The following is a 15,325-nucleotide window of genomic DNA, read 5'->3' as shown; positions in this document are numbered from 1 at the left end:
TATCCAAATCATTGACATATAATGTAAAAAAAGAATTGTTCCCAACACAGATCCCTGTGGAACACCACTAGTCACTGGCAGCCAACCAGAAGAGGCTCCCTTTATTTCCACTCTTTGCCTCCTGCCAATCAGCCACTGCTTTATCCATGCTAGAATCTTTCCTGTAATACCATGGGCTCATTGCTTGTAAAGCAGCCTCAAGTGTGGCACCTTGTCAAAGGCCTTCTGAAAATCCAAGTACACAATATCACACAATTCTACTTTGTCTATCCTGCTTGTTATTTCTTTAAAGAATTCCAACAGACTTGTCAGGCAAGATTTTCCCTTGAGGAAACCATGCTGACTATGGCCATTTTATCATGTGCCTCCAAGTATCCTGAGACCTCATCCTTAATACTCGACTCCAACATCTTCCCGGCCACTGAGATCAGACTAACTGGCCTATAGTTTCCTTTCTTCTGCCTCTCTCCCTTCTTGAATAGTGGAGTGACATTTGCAATTTTCCAGTCTTCTATAACCATTCCAGAACATATTGATTCTTGAAAGATTATTACTAATGCCTCCACAATCGCTTTTGGAACCCTGGGGTGTACACCATCTGGTCCAGCTGACATATTTACCTTCAGACCTTTCAGTTTCCTAAGAACCTTCTCTCTATGGTAAATTCACACACTTTATTCCCCCAATACCTGGAACTTCCACCATATTGCTACTGTCTTCCACAGTGAAAACTGATGCAAACTATTTATTCAGTCTCTTCACTAATTTGTTGTCCCCCATCTCTATTTGTTCAGCATCGTTTTCCAGTGGTCTGATATCCACTCTCAACTCTATTTTACACTTTATGTATCTGAAGAAATCTTTCGTATCCTCTTTAATATTATTGACTAGCTTACTTTTGTATTCCTTCTTTACAATGACTTTTTTAGTTTTCTTCTGTTTGTTTTTAAGAGCTTTCCAATCCACCAACTTCCCACTAATTTTTGCTCTATTATTTGTCCTCTCTTTGGCTTTTATGTTGGCTGTTTCTTCTCTTGTTAGCCACGGTTATGCCATCTTTCCTTCAGAATATCTCTTCTTCTTTAGGGTGTATATATCCCGTGCCTTCCCAATTTCTTCCAGAAATTCCAGACATTGCTGCTCTGCCATCATCCCTGCTAGTGTTTTTTTCCGATCAATTCTGGCCAACGCCTCTCATGCCTCTGTAATTCCCTTTACTCCACTGTAATGCTGATACATCTGACTTTAGCTTCTCCTTCTCAAATTTCAGGGTGAATTGAGACCATACTTTGATCATTTGACCCTCAAGATTCTTTTAATTTAAGCTCTTTAATCAATTCTGCTTCATTGCACAACACCCAATCCAGAATAGCTGACCCTCTAGTGGGCTCAACACAAGCTGCTGTAAAAAGCCATCTCATAGGCACTCTAGAAATTCCCCCTCCTGTTCCAGTACCAACCTGGTTTTTCCAATCTACCTCCATATTGAAGTCACCCGTGACTATTGTAACACTGCCCTTTTGGCATGCGTTTTCTATTTCCCTTTGTCATTTGTAGGTCACATCCTTCCGACTGTTTGGGGGTCTGTATACAACTGCCATCAGGGTCTTTTTACCCTTGCAGTTCCTTAGCTCCATCCACAATCAGCCAACACCTTCTATGTCACCTCTATCTAATGACTTGATTTCATTTTTTACCAACAGAGCAACACAGCCCCCTCTGCCCTCCTGTCTATCCTTTTGATACAATGTGTATCCTTGGACATTAAGCTCCCAGTTATAATCTTTCAGCCTTGATTCCATGATGCCCACAACATCATACATGCCAATCTGTATCTGTGTGCTGTGTTCATCTACCTTATTCCATATACTGCACACATTCAAATACAACACCTTAAGTTCTGTATTCACCCTTTTCATTTTATCTGCCATTTACATTGCAACTCATCCTGTTGACTGCAATTTTGCTCTATCAACAGCCTCTCCTCACTGCACATTACCTCTGTTTGTAAACCAGCTACCTCATCTTCAGTACTATTATCCTCCTTTCCTACGATACTTCTTACATTGAAATATACACAACTTAAGATACTAGTCACACCATGCGCAGTTGTAGTTGTCAGGGACACTGCCTTCCCACATCCCACAAGGGGAGCATTTCACTATCCTATCTGTCATCTCTCCTGTCCTCACTGAGCAGATATAAAGAAGAGAGGGAGAAACACTGAGCGTTTCTTTCCTTTGCTCTCTCTGAGTGAAGTCTCTTTTCGCTTTAAGATCACCACTCCGACTATGTCCACTCAAGACGATGGCCGCTGCAACAATGCTAACCTTTCCTATCCATATACCTGCCCAAGTGTCTCATAAATATTGTTAATATACCTGTCTCAATCACTTTCTCTGGCAGCTCATTCCATGTATGGGCCTCCCTCTGGGTGAAAATGTTACCCCTCAGGTTCCTGTTAAATCTCTGCCTCCTCACCTTAAACCTGTGCCTTCGATTTCTCGACTTCCAAGTCCTGGGAAAAGGGCTGTGTGCATTCACCTATGCCCATCATGATTTAATTCACCTTTATTAAATCACCCCTCATTCACCTGTGTGCTGACAGAACAATAAGTCCCAATCTGTTCAGCCTCTCTCCATGACTCAGTTCCCCAAGACCTCGCAACATCCTTATGTCTCCTCTGCACTCTTTCCAGCTTAATGACATCTTTCCATAGCAGAGTGACCTAGACTGAGCTCAGTACTCCAAGTGCAGCCTTCGCAGTGTCTTGTAGAGTTGCAACATAATGCACCAACCTCTGTACTCAATGCCCTAATTGATGAAGGCCAGCATGCCCATTGCCAACTTCACCAGCATGCCAATTGCCAACTTCACCAGGATGCCAAATGCCAACTTCACCAGGATGCACCAACCTTCAACCACCCACTCGCACTAATAGAATAGAATAGGACAAAGCAGAACCTTATTGTCACGAACACGAGGAAATCTGCAGATGCTGGAAATCCAAGCAACACACACAAAATGCTGAAGGAACTCAGCAGGGCAGGCAGCATCTGTGGAAAATAGTAAACAGTCGACTTTTCGAGCCAAGGCCCTTCGCAGGACTGGAGAAAAAGAAGATGAGGAGTCACAGTTAGAGGGTGAGTGGAGGGGAGGGAGAAACACAAGGTGATAGGTGAAATTGAGAGGGGGAGGAATGAAGTAAATTGCTGGGAAGTTGATTGGAGAAGGCTATTTCCCAGCTAATTACTTCATCCCTCCCCTCTCAGTTTCACCTATCACCTGGTGTTTCTCTCTCCCCTCCCACACCTTTTAAATTTATTCCTCACCTTTTTTCTCCAGTCCTGCTGAAGAGTTTTGGCCCGAACGACTGTACTTTTCTATAGATGCTGCCTAGCCTGCTGAGTTCCTCCAGCAATTTTAGTGGTCACCTCACTATAGGAAGGATGTGGAAGCATTGGAAAGGGTACAGAGGAGATTTACCAGGATGCTGCCTGGTTTAGAAAGTATGCATTATGATCATAGATTAAGGGAGCTAGGGCTTTACTCTTCGGAGAGAAAGAGGATGAGAGGAGACATGATAGAGGTATACAAGATATTAAGAGGAATAGATAGAGTGGATAGCCAGCGCCTCTTCCCCAGGGCACCACTGCTCAATACAAGAGGACTTGGCTTTAAGGTAAGGGGTGGGAAGTTCAAGGGGGATATTAGAGGAAGGTTTTTTACTCAGAGAGTGGTTGGTGCGTGGAATGCACTGCCTGAGTCAGTGGTGGAGGCAGATACACTAGTGAAGTTTAAGAGACTACTAGACAGGTATATGGAGGAATTTAAGGTGGGGGCTTATATGGGAGGCAGGGTTTGAGGGTCGGCACAACATTGTGGGCCGAAGGGCCTGTACTGTGCTGTACTATTCTATGTTCTAATTTTGTGTGTAGAACTTTATTGCCATTGCTCAAGACAGTAAGATTGTGGAGTTACTCCAGTCCGTGCAAAATAGATATTTACAATGCATGCAGTACTGCTTAATTAGAAAAAAAATCCCATTTTTACATGCAGCAAGTGACTTTGATGGTCCATAACACACAAAGGCCATTGGCAAGCTGGGGTGTAGCATTATTCAGCTAAACAACAGCCCTGGGGAAGAAGCTGTTTTTCAGTCTTATTGTCTTGGCTAAGATGTTTCTGTATCTCCTACCAGATGGCAGGAGATTGAACAGACAAGTCCGGGATGGGATGGGTCTTTAATGATGTTATGAGTGTGCCTGTACTTCGAGACTTGTAGATTGTTGCCAGGTCTTGTAGTTGAGTCCCAGTGATGTGCTGAACCCACACTAATCACATTCTCCCCACATTCCTATCGTTTCCTCCCAGATTCCACCTGTCACCCACACACTGGGGACAATTTACAATGGCTGATTGAGCCATCGACAACGTCGGTCTTTGGAATGTGGGAGGAAACCAGAGCCTATACTATTGTGGGGAGAATGTACAAACTCCACACAGGCAGTGCCTGACATCTAACTCAGTGTCCATCCAACCTCAATGTCCATCCTTCCCATCCACCTTCCCCCTGTGTCCATCCTGTCCCTGTCCCTATCCCAGCCTGGCTGAGTGACCATCCCATGTCAGACGCACTGCTGAGTGTCCTCATCTGCTGTATCACTGTGTGGCACATGAATTGTGAAGTATTTGACCACAAGTCCCTATGAAGGATTGCAGGGCCCTTAACAGTGTCAATGGTCCCTCCCATTCACCCAGTAATCTCTTTGAGCCCTGACCATCAGGCAGGAGGTACCGGAGCATTAGAAGAACAGCAGTTAGGACGGGAAACAGCTTGTTCCTCCAGGCTGTGAGGTTACTGAACTCTCTGCCACCACCTGGGTCTCATCTTTTCTAAAGCACCAGTGGCATTATGCTGTTTGCTTTTTAACTTGTGTCGAAAATGCACCTTATTAGTTGTCAATTTTATTTGTGGTAAAGTTACTTTATGTGTTATGTGTGTGGGTTATATGTACCGTGTTGTGCACCTTGGTTTGGAGGAACGTTATTTCGTTTGGTGGTATACGTGTGTACAGTTGAACAAGAAACTTGAACTCAGTGTCCATTCCAGCCTGGTGACCATTCTATCTCTGTACATCTCATTCTGTACGTCCCACCCCAGACGTCCATACGAACCCAATGTTCATCCTTCCCCTCTCCATGATCAGAGATTAAGGGAGCTAGGGCTTTACTCTTTGGAGAGAAGGAGGATGAGAGGAGACATGATAGAGGTGTACAAGATAATAAGAGGAATAGATAGAGTGGATAGCCAGCACCTCTTCCCCAGGGCACCACTGCTCAATACAAGACGACATGGCTTTAAGGTAAGGGGTGGGAAGTTCAAGGGGGATATTAGAGGAAGGTTTTTTACTCAGAGAGTGGTTGGTGCGTGGAATGCACTGCCTGAGTCAGTGGTAGAGGCAGGTATACTAGTGAAGTTTAAGAGATTACTAGACAGGTATATGGAGGAATTTAAGGTGGGGGCTTATATGGGAGGCAGGGTTTGAGGGTCGGCACAACATTGTGGGCTGAAGGGCCTGTACTGTGCTGTACTATTCTATGTTCTATGTTCTATGGGTGACCATCCCATCTGAGTGTCCATAGTACCCATGTACCCAGCGACCACTCCATTCCGGTGAGTACCCCATCCTGGCATCTGTCCTTCTGGTGACTATTCCATCCTACTTGCTGTCCGTCTCGTCCCGTCCAATCCCGGTGACCACACTCTCCCCATCCTTCTCCAGTAGCTCTGTACTGAGTGCTCCTGACCTCCTCTGTTCCTTGGCGCAGGACTACCAGAAGATGCTGGACTTGATGCGGGACATTATTTTGGCCACTGACATGGCTCACCACATCGAGATCTTACCGGAACTCCAGGAGATGGTTAAAGGTACCAAGCTCGCTAAACTTTCTCTGTAACTGCCATAAGCCACTGACACAGAGGAGCAGAATTAAGTCATTCGGCCCATCAAGTTTTCTCTGCTCTTTCATCATGGCTGATTTATTATCTCTCTCAACCCCATTCTCCTGCCATCTCTCGCTAACCTTTGACTAATCAAGAACCGATCAATCTCCACTTTAAATATTCTCATTGACTTTGCCTTCAGAGTCATCTGTGGCAATGAATTCCACAGGTTCACCACACCACCTCATGGCTAAAGAAATTCCTCCTCATCTCTGTTCCAAATGGACGTCCCTCTATTCTGAGGCAGTGTCCTCTGGTCCTAGACTCCCCCACTATTGGAAACATCCTCTCCACATCCACTCCATCTAGGCCTTTCAACATTTCATAGGTTTCAATGAGATCCCCTCGAATTCTTCTAAATTCCAGTGAGTACAGGCCTGAATGCTGCCAAATTCTCCTCATAGGTTACCCCATTCATTCCCAGAATCATTCTTGTGAACCTCCACTGGGCTCTCTCCAATGACTATACATCCTTTCTGAGATATGGGGCCCAAAACTATTGACAATACTCCAAGTAGCCTGCCGAGTGTTTCATAAAGGCTCAGCATTATCTCCTTGTTTTTATATTCTATTCCCCTTGAAATAAATGGCAACATTGCATTTGCCTTCTTTACCACAGACTCAACCTGTAAATTAACCTTCTGGGAGTCCTGCAAAAGGACTCCCAGGTCCCGCACAAGGACTCCCAGGTCCCTCTGCAGCTCTGATGTTTGAACCTTCTCCCCATTTAGATAATAGACTGCGTTATTGTTCCTTTTACCAAAATGCATTATAATACATTTCCCAACACTATATTCCATCTGTCACTTTTTTGCCCATTCTCCTAATTTGTCTAAGTCCTGCTGCAATCACATTGCTTCGTCAGCGCTACCTACCCCAACACCTATATTTATATCATCCGTAACCTTTGCCACAAAACTATCAATTCCATTATCTAAATCATTGACAAACAATGTGAAAAGTAGCGGTCCCAATACTGACCCCTGAGGAACACCACTAGTCTTTAGCAGCCAACCAGAAAAGGTCTGTTATTTCCACTCGCTGCCTCCTGCCTGTCAGCCATTCCTCTAATCATGCCAGTATCTTTCCTGTAATACCATAGGAATTTATCTTGTTAAGCACCCTCATGTGTGGCACCTTATCGAATGCCTTCTGAAAATCCAAGTAAATGACGTCCACTGCCTCTCCTTTGTCCACCCTGCTTGTTACTTCCTTGAAGAACTCTAACAGGTTTGTCAGGCAAGATTTCCCTTCCTAGAAGCCACTTGTTTTAGCATTAGTCTCCAAGTAACCGGAAACCTCATACTTAATAATAGACTCCAACACTTTCCCAACCACTGAGGTTAGGACACTGGCCTATGATTTCCTTTCTTTTGCCTTCCTCCCTTCTTAAAGGGTGGAGTGACATTTGCAATCTTCCAGTCCTCTGGACCATGCCAGAATCAAGAGATTCTTGAAAGATCATGACTAAGTACTCATTAAGTTAATTTGCCGTTACTTTGTCTCCCATTACTACATCACCAGCATAATTTTCCAGTGGTCCAATATCAACTCTCACCTCCATTTTACTCTTTATATAACCGAAAAAAAACTTTCAATATCCTGCTTTTTATTATTGGCCAGTTTGCCCTCATATTTCATCTTTTCCCTTATTGTAGCTTTTTAAGTTGCCTTTTGTTGGATTTTAGAAGCTTCCCAATCATCCAACTTCCCACTCACTTTTGCTACCTCATATGCCTTTTTCCTTGGCTTCTGCTCCTATATCTCATGGTCCTCTAGCCGTCTGCACAGGTGTAATGAAAATCTTACAGCAGCATCACTGGCATAGGGTGTCAGATAATCAGCATTCACATGAAAAAAAATATAACTGGAACAATATTTAAAGGCAAGAACATAACTAAAACAGAGGTAAGTTCATCCTGGAGCAAAGTGATCAAAGTAGTGATCATGATGCTAAACTGTGGCGATTGGGGTTGTACCGGCCGGTTCAAGAACCAGATGGTTGAAGGGAAGGAGCTGTTCCTGAACCTGGTGGTGTGGAACTTCAGGCTTCTGTACCTCCTGTCCAATGGGAACGATGAGAAGATGGTGTGGCCCAGGTGGTGGGGACCATTGATGATAAACATTGCCTTCTTGAGGCAGAAGCTCCTGTAGATGGAACTGATGGTGGGGAGTTAAGTGCCTGTGATGTATTGGCTGTGTCCACCACTCCCTATAGCTTCCTGCGCATTCAGATTGCCGTACCAGACCACGACGTAACAGGGCAGTACATTAGAGCGATGGCTAAGCGTGACGCTATTACATCTCAGGCTGTCGGAATCCGGATTTCAATTCCAACGTCATCTGTAAGGAGTCTCCTTGTGGAATGCATAGGTTTTCTCCGGGTGCTCTGGTTTCCTCCCACACTCTGTGGATGTACTGGTTGGTAGGTTAGTTGGTCATTGTAAATTGTCCTGTGATTAGGCGAGGGTTAAATCAGTGGGTTGCCGGGTGGGCTGAAAGGGCCTGTTCGTGGTTATCTAGAAAGCCAATAAATAATTTACGTTCAATTTCTTTTTTCTTTTTCGTATGAATGTTGCTTACCTGATGCTGTACACCTGTGATGCTGCTGCCAGTAAGTGTTTCATTGCACCTGTCAGGATACTCTCAACAGTACGTGGTGTTCCCATCCACCCTCTCCTGGTTGGAACTGGGATCTTTCTTACAGACCTCTTGTGTTTCACGGCAGCTTACGACAAAGAGAAGATGGACCATCACACTCTCCTCTTGAATCTGATGATGACAACCTGTGACCTCAATGACCAAACCAAAGGGTGGAAAACCACCATCAAAACAGCGGTGAGTGTGGGGCAATAACATCTGCACCACTAACGGACTCGGGTGCAGGGTCACGTTCCGATTCCCACTCAGATTCAAAAACCAAAGTCAAAGTCTATTATCAAAGTACGTTTATGTTACCATATACCTTGAGATTCATTTTCTTGCAAGCATTTGCAGAAAAATAAAGAAATACTATACAATAAGCTGAGGCTTTATTCCGTGGAGCAGAGGAGGCTGAGGGGCTTAAGTGTTGTCTTCAAGTCTTCGGGAAAACTAATAGAAATACCTTCTGTCCTCTCCAAAATAATTCTCATAGTCATAGTCATACTTATTGATCCCGGGGGAAATTGGTTTTCGTTACAGTTGCACCATAAATAATTAAATAGTAATAAAACCATAAATAGTTAAATAGTAATATGTAAATTATACCAGTAAATTATGAAATAAGTCCAGGACCAGCCTATTGGCTCAGGGTGTCTGACCCTCCAAGGGAGGAGTTGTAAAGTTTGATGGCCACAGGCAGGAATGACTTCCTATGACGCTCTGTGCTGCATCTCGGTGGAATGAGTCTCTGGCTGAATGTACTCCTGTGCCTACCCAGTACATTATGTAGTGGATGGGAGACATTGTCCAAGATGGCATGCAACTTGGACAGCATCCTCTTTTCAGACACCACCGTGAGGGAGTCCAGTTCCCTCCCCACAACATCACTGGCCTTACGGATGAGTTTGTTGATTCTTTTGGTGTCTGCTACCCTCAGCCTGCTGCCCCAGCACGCAACAGCAAACATGATCGCAGTGGCTACCACAGACTTGTAGTACATCCTCAGCATCGTCCGGCAGATGTTAAAGGACCTCAGTCTCCTCAGGAAATAGAGATGGCTCTGACCCTTCTTGTAGACAGCCTCAGTGTTCTTTGACCAGTCCAGTTTATTGTCAATTCGTATCCCCAGGTATTTGTAATCCTCCACCATGTCCACACTGACCCCCTGGATGGAAACAGGGGTCACCGGTGCCTTAGCTCTCCTCAGGTCTTCTCATCTTCCACATCCCATCTGCTCCATGGGAAACAATCCTCACTTCTCCAAGATCCAAACCTTAAGCTGCATACCTTTGCTTCCCAAACTATTCCACTAAATCTCTCCCACATGCTCTCCAGGATCTTCCCAACTTTCCAGAAATGTGGTGACTAGAACTGGATACCACCTAATCCCAACTGCCTGTTCATGGGTGTTGAATTCGGATGTTTTTGATCAAAGGTTCTTTTGGAAGTCAAGAATGAGACAAAAATCTTGTTTCACAATTGTTTTATTAAGTGCTAGGAGAACAGAGAGAAGAAAGAGTCTTGCAGAAACAGCAGGAAAGAGCAAAGAGAGAAAAGATAGCAAGCCAATGTGCTCTGCTCTTCTTATACCAAAGATAACAGACATTCCATTCAAGTTTGTAGATAAGGGTTAATGAATCAGATGGCCCCTATTCAAATAATGCAATACCCAAGATGCTTCATGCTTTACCTCCATGCCTTTCATGCTTTGCTAGCTACTCTTTGATTAGCTCTAATTTAGACTTGTTCATTAGAAACACACATCGAAGTTGCTGGTGAACGCAACAGGCCAGGCAGCATCTCTAGGAAGAGGTACAGTCGACATTTCGGGCCGAGACCCTTCGTCAGGACTAACTGAAGGAAGAGATAGTAAGAGATTTGAAGGTGGGAGGGGGAGGGGGAGATCCAAAATGATAGGAGAAGTCAGGAGGGGGAGGGATGGAGCCAAGAACTGGGCAGGTGATTGGCAAAAGGGATATGAGAGGATCATGGGACAGGAGGTCCAGGGAGAAGGAAAAGGAGGAAGGGGGGGAAAAACTCAGAGGATGAGCAAGGGGTATAGTCAGAGGGACAGAGGGAGAAAAAGGGGAGAGAGAGAAAGAATGTGTGTATATAAATAAATAACAGATGGGGTACGAGGGGGAGGTGGGGCATTAGCGGAAGTTAGAGAAGTCAATGTTCATGCCGTCAGGTTGGAGGCTACCCAGACGGAATATAAGGTGTTGTTCCTCCAACCTGAGTGTGGCTTCATCTTTACAGTAGAGGAGGCCGTGGATAGACATAACAGAATGGAAATGGGATGTGGAATTAAAATGTGTGGCCACTGGAAGATCCTGCTTTCTCTGGCGGACAGAGCGTAGGTGTTCAGCAAAACAATCTCCCTGTCTGTGTCAGGTCTCGCCAATATATAGAAGGCCACATCGGGAGCACCAGACGCAGTATATCACCCCAGCCGACTCATAGGTGAAGTGTCACCTCACCTGGAAGGGCTGTCAGGGGCCCTGAATGGTGGTAAGGGAGGAAGTGTAAGGGCATGTATAGCACTTGTTCCGCTTACAAGAATAAGTGCCAGGAGGGAGATCAGTGGGGAGGGATGGGGGCGGACGAGTGGACAAGGGAGTTGCGTAGGGAGTGATCCCTGCGGAAAGCAGAGAGCGGGGAGGGAAAGATATGCTTAGTGGCGGGATCCCGTTGGAGGTGGCTGCAGCAGGCCAGGCAGCATCTCTAGGAAGAGGTACAGTTGACGTTTTGGGCTGAGACCCTTCGTCAGGACTAACTGAAGGAAGAGATAGTAAGGAACAGCTGGTCTGCTGCGTTCACCAGCAACTTTGATGGGTGTTGCTTGAATTTCCAGCATCTGCAGAATTCCTCATGTTTGCATTGTTCATTAGAAACTCTACTCATTCGAACATTCCTCTTCTTTTCCTTTCTCTAGGAGTTGATTTATAAGGAATTCTTCTCACAAGGAGATTTGGTGAGTTAACACTGGAAAATATTTGTTTCTCTTCTCACATTCATGTGTCTTAAGGCTTATTTTTGTTGGGACTCTTCTGTGTTCTCTGATGGGAAAGTCATAGTCATAGTCATACTTTATTGATCCCGGGGGAAATTGGTTTTCGTTACAGTTGCACCATAAATAATAAATAGTAATAGAACCATAAATAGTTAAATAGTAATATGTAAATTATGCCAGTAAATGTAGGTGGGTGTTAACTTTACTTGTCACATGTACATCAAAATATTGAAACATACAGTGGAACACACACACAACGCTGGATGAACTCTGCAGGTCAGGCAGCGTCTATGGACAGGAATAAAGAATTCTTTGGGATGAGACCCTTCATCAGCACCTGCTGCTGGGAAGTTCTGTGAAAATGAGTTTAGGGGATACCTTAATTCACTGGTCTCAATTCGCTTTGACCTGCTGGTAAAGAGGCTCCGCTTGAGGAACCTGCTGGGGTTAGCCCACAAGTCTTGCCACATTACAGGCACCTACATAGAATTCGTACAATTCACTAACCCTAACCCATATGTCTTTGGAATGTGGGAGGAAACGGAATCTTCCAGAGCAAATCCAAGTGGTCTCAGAGAGAACATACAAACTCCTTACAGACGGCAATGGGTTTTGAACCTTATCTTTAAAACTGTTGCTATAATATCATTGGACGATAAGCTAAGCTAACACACTGCCATTTGGTAGAGGAAACCAAATGTTTGCTTGCATTTGGCCCATATCCCTCAAAAACTTTCCTACCTACAGTAAGTACCTGTCCAAGAGTCTTTTCAATGTTGTTATTGTTCCTGCCTCAGCCACTTCCCCTTGGCAGCTCATTTCATAGACTCACCACCCACTGGGTGGGAAAGTTGATGCTCAGAGTCTTATTAAATCCCTGATGAAGGGTTCTGATGGAGGGTCTCAGCCGAAACATCGACTGTTTATTCCTCTCCACAGATGTTCCCTGACCTGCTGAGTGCCTTCAGCATTTTGTGTGTGTGTGTTGTTCCGGATTTCCAGCATCTGCAGAATCTCTTGGGCATTGTGAAATGCCTTGTTTGCGTCAACACAATGCAAGGATGCGCTGGGGGCAGGCCACAAGGGTCACTACATTTCCAGTGACAACATAGCAAGCCCACAACTTACTAAACCTAACCCATACGTCCTTGGACTGTGGGAGGAAACCAGAGCACTCAGAGGAAACCCACATGGTCATGAGATGAACATATAAACCCCTTACAGACAGCAGTGAGAATCAATCCCTCAGTGCTGGTGCTGTAACGTGTTACCCTGGCCAATATATTTTATTTTATTTTATTTAGAGGTGTAGTGCATAACAGGCCCTTCCAGCCCAACAAGTCACACCACCCAGCAACTCACCTGTTTAACCCTAGCCTAGTCACAGGACAATTTACAATGACTTAATTATCCCACTAACCGGTACACCTTTGGACTGTGTGAGGAAATCAGAGCACCTGGAGGAAACATATGTACACACGGGAAGGATGTTAAAAACTTCTTAGAGACAGCGTCAGAATGAATGCCGAACTCTGCCGAGGCTGTAATAGCATTGCGCCAATTGCTGCGCTACTGCGGCGCCTGCTACCGTGCAGCTCGACTGTGGGGAAGGTCTAACTTTTTGGTCCGTGATTCCTCTTGCAGTCAAATAGTGACAAGAGTAGTCAGGCCAAGACCCTGACGGCCTCTGCAGACATTTGACCTCTTCCTTTCATGTCCTGTTTGCAGGAGAAGGCAATGGGGAACCGTCCCTTAGAGATGATGGACCGAGAGAAGGCCTATGTTCCTGAGCTCCAGATCAATTTCATGGAACATATTTGCATGCCAACTTACAAGTAAGTACAAGGATTCACTCTGGTAACCAGGTTACCATTAACCAGCAACAGTCAACAGCAACTAGACCGTGATCACCCCCGCCGTCAGAGGTGGTACTGAGGGCAGGTGTCTGGACCAGCTGTAAGAATAGCAGATGGAATTTAATGCAGATAAGTGAGAGACGTAGCAGTCTGGGAGAACAAACCAGTGTAGGAGTTATACAGCACGTGGTAGGACACGGAGGGTTGCAGTAGAACAGAAGGATCTGGGACTTGTTCATTTGTAATATCCCCTATCGTATGATGTTGGCAGTCACGGTCTTTCCATAACCATGATTGTTCTTGGCAAATTTTTCTACAGAGCTCATTTTTCATTGCCTCCTTCTGGTCAGTGTCTTTACAAGGTAGGTGATCCCAGCCATTATCAATACCCTTCAGTGGTCACATAACCAGGACTTGTGATATGCAACAGCTGCTCATACGACCATCCACCACCTGCTCCCATGTCTTCATGTGACTCTGACTGAGGGGCTAAGTGGGTGCTACACCTTGCCCAAGGGTGACCTGCTGGCAAGCAGAGGGAAGGAGTGCCTCACACCTCCTTTGGTAGAGACGTATCTCCACCCTGCCATCTGGGAATACAGATCCATAATTCCTTGAAAGTGGTGACATAGGTAAATAGAGTCATAAAGAAACACATTGGCCTTCATTAAGCAGAGTACTGAGTACAAGGTTGTATAAAGTACACACTTATTGATAATAAATGTACTTTGAACTTTGAGGAGTTGGGATGTTATGTTGAAGTTGTATAAGAGCTTTGTCCAGTGGCTAGTCAGGACATGGTAAGATTTGCGAGGAGGGGATTTCAGTCAGATCCAGTGCCCGAGGATAAAAGGCAGCGGTGGGTCACTACAACGGAAAAGAGCTTTGACCAGCAACCAATTGGCATTTGGGATTGATTAGCAAGAGGCTTCAGCCAGAGAAAGCAAAAGGAAAGAAAAGTTCAAGTTTTTTCATTCTTTTCTTTACATCTGCTCAGCAAGAATAGTGGAACGCTCCCCTTGTGAGATGTGACGGAGCAGGGAGATCTCCAGTGACTCTGACGACTACAACTGCGAGAAGTGCATCCAGCTGCAGCTTCGGAACTGGATGAACTCTGGATCATTTGGGAGACTGAGGGGGTGAGAGATAGGACATACAGAGAGGTGGTTACACCCAAGGTGCAGGACACAGGAAACTGGGTGACAGTCAGGAAGGGGAAAGCAATTAAGGAGCCAGTGCAGAGCACCCCTGGGGCCATCCCCCTCAACAGCAGGTTTATCACTTTGGATACTGATGGGGGGGAATGAACTAACAGAGGAAAGTCACAGTAGTCGGGTCTCTGGCACTGTGTCTGCCTCTGTGACTCGGGAGAGAGGAGGCACGCTGTGGTGACAGGGGATTTGTTTGTGAGGGGAATTGACAGGAGGTTCTGTGGGCTTCCCGGATGGCATGTTGCTTCCCGGGTGCCAGGGTCCAGGATATTTTGGATCGAGGGTGAACGGCCAGAAGTCATGGCCCATGTGGGTACCAATGACACGGGTACAAGTGACGAGGTTCTACGAAAGGAAGTCAGAGAGATAGGTGGAAGTTAAAGGGCAGGACCTCCAGGGCTGTGGTCTCAGGATTGCTACCTGTGCCACATGCTAGGGAGGCCAGAACTAGAAAGGTTATATATTTAATGTGTGGCTAAAGAGTTGGTGTAGGAGGGAGGGTATAAAATTTTTGGATCATTGAGTCTGCACCTGACTAATACCCTAGCAGGAAGGTTTGTTAATGCTGCATTGTGGAGTTTAAACCAGAATTGC

General features: G+C 45.3%; 1 protein-coding gene across 6 annotated transcripts in view; it reads left to right on the top strand.

Annotated features, from left to right (window-relative positions):
* Nucleotides 1-15,325, top strand: part of LOC134349806 (cGMP-dependent 3',5'-cyclic phosphodiesterase) — a 309,387-nt gene that overhangs the window by 284,341 nt on the left and 9,721 nt on the right. For all 6 annotated transcript variants that reach the window (XM_063054695.1, XM_063054696.1, XM_063054698.1 and 3 more), the window contains 4 exons: nucleotides 5,834-5,933; nucleotides 8,737-8,846; nucleotides 11,587-11,625; nucleotides 13,393-13,499. In XM_063054695.1, the coding sequence (XP_062910765.1) occupies nucleotides 5,834-5,933; nucleotides 8,737-8,846; nucleotides 11,587-11,625; nucleotides 13,393-13,499 (356 nt within the window). The remainder of the gene's footprint in view (nucleotides 1-5,833; nucleotides 5,934-8,736; nucleotides 8,847-11,586; nucleotides 11,626-13,392; nucleotides 13,500-15,325) is intronic.

Source organism: Mobula hypostoma, chromosome 7 (genome assembly GCF_963921235.1).
Source record: "Mobula hypostoma chromosome 7, sMobHyp1.1, whole genome shotgun sequence".
In the NCBI taxonomy this organism is placed as follows: Eukaryota; Metazoa; Chordata; class Chondrichthyes; order Myliobatiformes; family Myliobatidae; genus Mobula; species Mobula hypostoma.
Note: the sequence above shows the minus strand (reverse complement) of the source record. Positions and strands in the feature narration are given on the sequence as shown.